Below are 9,372 nucleotides of genomic sequence, written 5' to 3'. Positions count from 1 at the left end.
TTTCAAGGGGACCAATATCAAGCTGTTGCAGTGTTACTTTTTATGTTTTTACATGGATATTACTGGAATGATCTTTTGAACTCTATGACTTTTATCAGATTTCTAAACATTTCTGAGCTTTTGGGGATATCTCAAGTAGTCAATCATATTTTAATTATCAACACTGAAAATACCATGTCTAGTAAAGACATGCTTCATGTTATTGTACAGAACATAAAAACAATTTAAAGGTTTCCTTCAACTTCAAAAATGTAGAAAACTTTACATGTATAGATACAGAATGCAGTATCACTGTTTATTGATCACATTAAAATGTAAACAGAGTCGGTAATAGTCTTACATAGTATAAAAATAGTGTGTAACACACAGCACTAATGGCTAAATACAGTACCAAAATACTAAGTAATGAGTAAAATCAGAAAATCCCTAATCAAAATACAGTCTAATAGTTTCTAACTGTACAAAATTTAAAAACGAAAATCAGGGAGATGTAGCATTTAAACCTTTAAAACTTACTTTTTAAAAACTTTTTCCTTTCAGGCACTTTAGCTTATTGTTTTTAATTACAGTACACGTTAAATCTAGGAACAGAAGTTGTGATGTTAGTTAAGGCCTCTCAGAGACAAAGTTAAGATTCCCACTTACACCACAATCGGGCTTTCACATTGCATTGAGTTAGGTCTGCCTTAACAAGCATTCTTCATGCATGATAGACAACGTCAGGTGCAAATGCTGTGACACAAATACTAAGACACGTAGAATTTCAGTCAGTACCTTTTAAGAATCACTTCTTTGTGCAAACACTACTCTGTCAGTTTTAAGTCCCTTATACTCAGAACAGGTGCAAGTCACATCATTAGTGTCATCTTCCTGCAAAGCAGACTAGAACTCCCAGGAGTCCATCCACTTCAGATCAGCCATGGCGCTGCCCGGCTCGTGTGCTAGTGGACCCGTCATGCCATAGGACAGCGGATGAAACAGGTAGAAACTGACAGACAGTGAATGGATCAAAGTCAGTTACACTAAGTAGATGAAATACTTCCATTCTTGTGCTAAAATGGGCTATGAGATCTAAAGTCACAGCAGCAAGAAGTTCAGTGTAATTATTCTTTTAATATTTAGTAAGAATTAGCAGAGAAGCTTCTTTCTGAGAGCCAGATGAGAAGGTTGTAATCCTATTAGAATATCTGTATGATAGTCCATCCAAACTTGAAAACTGTATTAAATCTACATGATATACATGACAATATATAGCATATTAAGAGCACCTGCTTCCTTTAACTTAAATGATTTATCAATCATGATGGGCTGTAGGTATTAATCTTGTCATTAACTCTCAACAAAACAATAACAATCCTTTAATAATTCATAATCTTTTCATCCACAGCAAACAGAGTCTGCTACAAGAACTTCATGGCTAATTAAACCATTAGGACCATCAAGAGCATCAATCAAAGTATAAAACAATAGTTGGACTATCATAAGGAACTACATTATGTAGCAGATACCTCACAGTAATGATAGGCTGTTTCTGACAGTGTTAAGAACAAGCTGATTCTTCATAGTACTCAGCTCACCTGTAAAGAATACTAAACAGAAGCAGCAGCTGCCCAGCTCGCTGGAACCAATAGGAATAAGGTGGGTGGAGTAGAAGGTCAGCACTTCTGAAAAGGATGTCTAACGTCAGTCCTGGAGGAAAAAAATACAATTATTTAACCAAAATTGCAAAAACTGTCTGTCAAGTATGCAAAACTGAGATAACTGTGTCCTAAACACTGTCGACTCTAATGCAAGCCATTAAGTGAAGTAAGCTGTAAGTGAAGTATTGGCGACACTTTCACCCACCAAACCTGCTGAAAAAAGGTTCTTATGTGTGGCTTCTACTTCACTTCTGTACCCCTGCACTCCCCTCTACACGTTATAGTTGGAATACAGAAATCCAGCACAGTTTGGTACCTGTTAACATGCTGCTGAAGAGCATTGCAGGGAAGTAGTGGTGAAAGTAGAGGATACGACCCATGGTAAAAAAAGGTGCATAATGCAGGAGCCAACCGAGCATCAGCAGTCCACCTCCTCTCACAAGCACAAGAGAATGCTCTGAATCACAGGACAATAACGCTTTACTTAAAGTCACGATGCAAACACATACTGTTAAGGCACCATTATTTACCATACCTATTCTTTGTTGGCCCAATGAAAAACCTCTTTGGGTGGCTATGGAAGCCACCGCCACCATGGTGAGATACAACCCCAAACTGGCCAGATTTATCCACCACACCACCTGAAAACCATTTTCACCATGAGGACACTGATCTGCTGGTTAAATGAGATTGTAAGCATAAAACTTAAAAACAAACTTACAGGGTTCCCCAGCAGGTAAACGCGGTACTCTGTCGCATTTACTCCTGAAAACCTCAAGCCCTTCACGGAAAGAAATTACATGAAGTTAAAAGATATTAAAAAAATAATTTTATTTATTTATATTTAAAGCACCTGGTAGTTGATTGGCCAGTGCCAAGGTTTGGAATTCATCTCATTGTCTTTGGGTTTTAAGCCACTATTTCCCTAAAAGACAATAAAATAAAATGAAAAGAAATGAAGATGCACTTTCTTTTAAAGCAGATGAGCTTATTTATTCTCTTATTATTACTTACTCTAAACATAACAATATGGGACTCCAGTAAGATTTCCAGAAAATTGGGCTTCAGCACAGACAGACTAATGTTGGGTACTGCCAGAACACACAATACACAACATGTTAGCTGCTGTCTGACATCAAGAAGTGCAAACACAAAATAGGAATGAATGAATTAATCATACATTTTGGATTAATATGGTCCTCAATGTTCCACTGAGAGCTTGGGGTCTCCTTCAAGTAGGGACTACAGGTCACCTCTATTTGTTCCCAGCCCCTAAACAGAAACAACACTTGTAGTGCGTTTTGATCGGTTGTGTACAAAGTCATCTCAAATTTAAAAGTATGCTCGTTTTACCACTTTGGAAGAGTTTTGCCAGAGGAGTAAAGCACACAGCCGGTAGCTCGATGTAGAAAGCGAACTTTGCTGCGCAGCACCTTTACTGGGTCACCCTTCCGACCTCCGCACACCTCCACCTGCCACAGGTCATTGGCGTCCCCTGTGCCATTCTAAGAACAGACCAAAAATAATTTTAGTGTTGGGGTACAGAACACCCATAAAACCCCAAAACAGAATATGCAATAAATCTGTCGAGTCCAACTGAATCTGTATTTTTAGTGCAGATGTTATGTTAAAGCCTTCCTTACAATGCCATAACCTGTAACCTGGAAGTGCTTCTTGGTCAGAGGCGCCTCATGGAGGTGACTGTGAAGGTTACGAGTTGTCCTGAAAGAAAAACACACACACAAAGAGATTTGGGATAGAACTGAGACTGAATCACTTTAAATAAAATGTGCATTTTTCTTGTCACTCATAATACTTACTCTTTATGCTCCAGTCGAACGATATCACCATGGCGAACAAGATCAGGGTTGCCAGATTGAGCTTATTAAAAAAACAAAACCCCAAAACAATAGATATGAACAATAAAACAACAACTCTTTATCCCAGCTAGATTTTAACATTGTATTTGGCAACATTGTTAAATATATCAACGTCAGTTCCTCACAATTATTATCTTGTTGTCTGTGAACCACCCACAAGTTGTTGTAGTCCTTATGGAGGTAGGCTGTCACCTGTAAGCAAAGAAATTATAAGAAAACATTTAAAGTTAAAAAAACAAAGAAACTACAAATATAAATATATAAAATATTTCAGTTTTCAACAAGTAGCCTGACCTGCTGCTGCCTTGCGCCAACTCCTTCTGGGTATAAGTGCCAATGAGAGTGCAAATAACCTCCAGCAATACGGAGGTTTTTTATCGTAACGGTAGAGCCAAATGCCAGGTCTGCATGAGAAAATCAACAAATCATAGGATCACTACCATCGTCAGAAAATGTAAATTAATAAATTAAATTAAACTTTTTTTTGTTATGTCTCACATAACCACATAATGCACACAATCAAAAAAATTTTAAATAGCTAAGAGACTTAATAAAGTCCAATTATTTTACTGTTAAACAATTAATTTGCATTTAATAATATTTATATTATAATAATAATAATAATGGATTGGATTTATATAGCGCTTTTCAAGGCACCCAAAGCGCTTTACAATACCACTATTCATTCACTCTCGCATCCACACACTGGTGGAGGCAGCTACAGTTGTAGCCACAGCTGCCCTGGGGCAGACTGACAGAAGCGAGGCTGCCATATCGTGCCATTGGCCCCTCTGGCCAACACCAGTAGGCAAGTAGGGTAAAGTGTCTTGCCCAAGGACACAACGGCCAGGACAGAGAGCCCAGGGATCGAACCGGCAACCTTCCGGTTACAGATGCGATTCCCAACCCCCTGAGCCACGGTCGCCCCAATCTGTAATCTTACAGAACATATTTCTTTATATTTTGCTTCGAAGGAGCAAGACTTTGTTGCAATGCAGTTCCTTATTTTAAAAGTGCTCTTCTAAAAGTCTTTCTTTGGACATCGGCTGCTTTTTCACTCAGTTTCAGTCCAGTCCTCGTCTCTGATCACAGCAATATTTTTTGTCTGTTAAGCCACTTAAGAATCAATTTTAAATTGTTTCTTTAGGCACACTGTTAGTAGAACTCTGGTACAATAACATGCCATTTGTTTCCATTTATTTAGCAAAGATAACACAGTTTGACAGGCACAAAATTATTGCACCAAGGTGATTCCCAAAGTAAAAGTGGAAAACCTGGCATACATCATGTGAAGTGTGCCGTAAAAATAATTGAGGAAACTGGACAAGTGGAGGACAAAAGAAGAAATGCCAGGTCTAAAAACTAACTGTAGGAGATCAACAGCATCTAAAAGTCATGTCCTTAAGAAATGCATTTAGTCAAAGCTGTTAGGTTTGCTTTTGCACTGATCCTGAGAATGAGACCGATCTGTCTTCCCACAGCCTTTCCCGAAACCAAACCATACAGTTAGAGGAAAGCACAAAATGAAAACAGAACTTATCAGTGAGCGAAACAGAACCCAAATTGCTGTCTCCAAGTCTTCTGTGATTTATGCCACCGCAAATATCACAAACATAAATTTGTGTGATGCAATGTAGTATTGCAACGGCTTCGACTTTGTAATAAAGACTCGGACTGCGTTCTACAAACAAATGATCAAACAATTAGTAAATAATGATTAGTAATCAATATATCATTTGACATTTACGGTAAATAACTATTAACAATTGCTGAATTAACGATAGATTTCCCATTTATCAGCAACAGTTGATGTCAAGGTGTTACATCATGGAAACAAGTAAAATAATTACATTTATTCAGAGTGTCTATTGAAATGTTTTGAAAAGTAACAAGTGGTCCTTGCACCAACCGCTTAAGGGATTAAACCCTTGATAGTGAAATCCTTATAAAACTTTCCCAGGACAGTAAAATGTAAGCAAACCTTTCAGCCCATCTGGCTATCATATTAGAGGAATGTCTACGTTTCTCTTTGACCTCTTTTTCCACTTTCTGAGTAGCGTTTAAGTAAACACAGCTGCAGTGACATTTGGTTTTATTTAGAGCTCTGTTTGCAACTCACACTCAGGCATAGATGCATTGTGTAGGTTGTTCCCAATTAGACGAGACTGAAAGGCCGAACTGAAGAAACCATCTCCTGGTCCACTGGCAAGAAAAAAAACATAATGATTACTCACATAATACGGTGAATGTCAACATATGTGTACTTATTAAACACCCATTCTCACCTTTTGTTCAGCACAACAAAGTGGACAGCAAATATTGTAACATAGAGGATGACGGGAAGCAGGATGAGTGCAAAAGCCCGAGCAAGAAAGTGCTTTGCAATGTCCACCTGGTGCCAGGAAACATGAGGAAAAGGGCGGTCAAACCTCCAATAACCACTGACGATATCGGCACCAGTAAGCTTAGTAATATCCTGCTGTTTACCAGCGAGAGACTCATATCTCCCAGAAGTCTCCATAGGTCCCAGATTGTGTTCAGTCCCACCAGGATGATGACAAACAGACCCACAAACTTTACCCCCAAAGCCCCAGCAAGGTTTATACCAGTAAGTACCAACCAAAGCCACCAGGAGGCACTGAAGGACCTGGAAAAAGAAGAAAGAAAAGAAAAGATTCAGTAGGGAAGAAGGAAAGTAGTTAATATTATTAACAGGCCATAGTGAACCTTTCACCTTTGACAAACAGATTCTATTGGTGTCCTACCTATATCTCTGCTGGTTGAATTTCACCATACTCAGCACTGCTGCCATGATGAAAAACATGAGTATAGGGTCTAACAGGATGTACTGGGAGATGGTGATGCAGCCAGTGTCTGTCAGAAAGGTGTTGAACATATTGATTCACCTCAACATACACAGTAATCAAAGGAGGTATCAGCTGAAAAGGAAGACGATGACCAGGATGGAAAATCATTTTTAAGTCACTCTGAGTCAGAGTCATAGTGTAGTCATTTCTTCACTGCTTACATACTGTTCGTATGTGTAAGAAATCCATAGCAACTTTCATCATAAGACAATTAAATGATGATTTACCAAATATGAGCAAGGTAGCAGCGATGATAGCAGCGGTGCAGGAGTTAGACAGCTCCAGCACTATAAGGTAGGCAAAGATGGGGAGGAAGGAGCCCAGCGTGGCGCAAAACTGCAGGAAAGGAGGAAGAACAAACAAATCAGCACCTTGAATTCATTTCTTAGGTATTTCTTACATTTGTCTATTAAAACTGTATCGGCAATCAATTAGGAAATTCCATGTCGACTGCATACATGCTTCCAGTCTGACAATCTCTGAGACATTTCTTCATAAAGAAACTACCAATTTTGAGCTTTCTAATATTTTAAGTTTGCATATAAAATATACATATTTTGTGATGAAGTTAGGGGCATTATACATTTTCCCCAAACTAATTTTTTAAATATTTACATTTTTCTTTATAAGCACAGCCCCAGAGGGTACATTTCAATACTTGTGAAATTGACAGACTTTATGAAAAAGAGCATACATTTAGTATGGTGGTTAGCAATACCTCACAGAAAGAACGTTGGGTTCAAATCGACCATCCTACTGGGACCTTTCTGAGTGGAGTTTGCATGTTTTCCAGGTACTTTGGCTTCCTCCCACAATCCAGAAAGATACAGTTTGTGGGGTTAGGTTAACTGGTGATTACGCAGAAAATGCACTTCAGAAAAGGCCCCTGGGATCAGCACAAAAAGTCTTTTTTTGTATTAACATGCAAACTAATTTCAATTCAATTCAATAAAAATTTAATTTAGCAGATTTACTGTTAAGAATCATATCATAAACCAGGATTTTTTAATCAGGGAAATCAGAGAGTGTCAGACAGGGAATTCTTATATTTGGTCAATTCATGTTTTGACCCAAAAAGCAGTTTTCCAAGTGTGACAAGCAGCATACCCCTCTCATCCCCCAGTAGTTTTGGTTTTCATATTTATCTCCTGGCTTTATGAAAGGAAAGGTGCCATCGTAGCCACTCATGTAACCAGCCAGCCCTATCAGCATCTGCAACAGAGTGTCAAAGGTCAACAGGTACGGGACTGAAGAGCCTTGCATGAAGACAGACCAAAGACATACTCTGCCATCTCACCTTCCCAAGAGGAGGGTGGACATCAAAGAAGAAGGTCCTGTTGATGTAGTAGCTCCCCATTTTTCCAAAGTGAGTCTCATCCCAGCTGAAAGACCCAAATCACTCATCTTGTAAACAAGACTCAAAGTAAGCATTGCTTCATGGAGTAAATGTCACTCACCACACATGAGGGGGCTCAGTTATCATGTAGAGGCGTGTAGAAAAAGACAGCCCTGCCACCAGCATTAGCAGCACTTTGCTTGGAGACTCAATGCTTTCTCGAGCCAAAAACTGACCAGATGGTCCGTTTGAGGACTGTGTGTCACCTCCTGCTAAGTGTCCAGCAGTTTGACTGTTCTTGTCCTTGGACACAGGAGTGAATGTGGTCTGAAAGCTCTTTTCTGGTGTGGGGCATGTTTTCCTGTTCCGTAGTGCTAAGGTGTTCCACTTTGGAGTGCATTCTGCTTTTGCCATTAGGAAAATAATCCTGTAATACAAACGACTAGATCCCTTTCCCACCAGGTAAATCAGTATTTGGGTGATACTACCTAACCATATGATATGTGGTGATACCTAACTGCGCTGTCAGGGGGCGAGGAGCTAGACTCAGCACGGATATAAATAGGAAGAAACGTTTGAACAGCTAGCAGCACTTCTCAAAGCTGTGTGTCAAAACAGGCGATACAGACAGTGAACGTCACACCTACTCTACTCAACAAATTACAACACATGATATCAGTTACACTGCCCCCAACTTAATGACAAATTTCTTCAATAACCCCCCTCTCTAACTTTCTAGCTAAGTACGCCGCTGGTCCAATGGCGACATTTAGAACGATATTAGCTAGGAGCTAACAGTCTACAATTACTGCTTAATTAATCAGTGGTTTTACATTAGGAGGAGCCCGGCACCTTACGGGAGGTTGTAGCTCGAGTCAATGAAACACGTTTGAGACACGCTGGCTTCTAGGAGATGTATTTCTGTGTAATACATCCACGTATTTATGTGGACGATGGATGATGAAAGAATAAACTAAATTTCCCAAAATCCTTCTTCTTCTTCTTCTTCTTCTTCTTCTTCTTCAGTCAAGTTTAACGGCAGCTTGCATCCAAAACTGTTGCATTACTGCCATCTCCTGGCTGTTAACCGTCCGTCACTCCTGAACCCTCAGATCCTCATGATGAGACCAGTACTTCTCAAAAAACGAAAAACCACCACTTTCCCTTCACCACGACTTAACTTTTTAACCACTTGTTCAAACGTAAGTTCCTCCCAAAATCCTTCTGGGATGCCGTAGGGATACCTACGGATCCCTGAAAGGGTCATGTTGGCATGTTAGGAATTTTTCTTTGAGATTTTTCTAAAATATTGTTTGTTAATATTGTTTAATATTGTGTTTGTACATTTCCGTTTTCCTTAATACACTCATGGTATACTCACCAGATCAGGGAGCCGCTTTTTAGACTGCGAATAAACGCATTTAAAATTTGGCCAATGTGGAAAGGCGTGAATACGTTGGTGTAGTTCAGAAGTAAGCCCACTAGAGGGAATAATAAGTACGTTTAATTAATAAGAGAACATCTCACGGTAGATTTTGTTAACACAGTATGCACTTGCTGACCCCACACTCGTTAGCCTAGTGGATACACATTTTTTAGGAACTGGATTTGGTCCATCACTGATCAGTCTTGCGCTGCAATGTTGAATC

At 39.3% G+C, this 9,372-nt stretch overlaps 1 protein-coding gene across 2 annotated transcripts; it reads right to left on the bottom strand.

The window, feature by feature from the left end:
• Positions 1–258: 258 nt before the first annotated feature.
• On the bottom strand, positions 259–8,957 carry pomt2 (protein-O-mannosyltransferase 2). Of its 2 annotated transcripts, none has more exons than XM_086275407.1 (21): positions 7,845–8,957; positions 7,685–7,769; positions 7,495–7,599; positions 6,615–6,723; positions 6,286–6,394; positions 6,008–6,167; positions 5,806–5,912; positions 5,640–5,722; positions 3,815–3,924; positions 3,646–3,712; positions 3,461–3,521; positions 3,284–3,362; positions 2,994–3,145; positions 2,821–2,912; positions 2,655–2,731; positions 2,494–2,565; positions 2,362–2,421; positions 2,176–2,281; positions 1,957–2,073; positions 1,578–1,689; positions 259–988 (listed from the first exon to the last, which is right to left on the bottom strand). In XM_086275407.1, the coding sequence occupies exons 1-21, from the start codon at positions 8,135–8,137 to the stop codon at positions 883–885; spliced, it is 2,262 nt and encodes a 753-aa protein (XP_086131533.1). In that variant the 5' UTR covers positions 8,138–8,957; the 3' UTR covers positions 259–882. The 2 variants fall into 2 exon arrangements, with proteins under 2 accessions (XP_086131533.1, XP_086131532.1); XM_086275406.1 differs by having other exon boundaries at positions 260–988; positions 1,957–2,097; positions 7,845–8,956.
• Positions 8,958–9,372: the final 415 nt, after the last annotated feature.

Source organism: Aulonocara sp. 'chitande type north' Nkhata Bay, linkage group LG19, assembly GCF_057382095.1.
Source record: "Aulonocara sp. 'chitande type north' Nkhata Bay isolate Kocher_YH1m ecotype deep benthic linkage group LG19, A_spYH_male_GT1.1, whole genome shotgun sequence".
NCBI lineage: Eukaryota > Metazoa > Chordata > Actinopteri > Cichliformes > Cichlidae > Aulonocara > Aulonocara sp. 'chitande type north' Nkhata Bay.
This window is presented reverse-complemented; position numbering and strand designations above follow the sequence as displayed.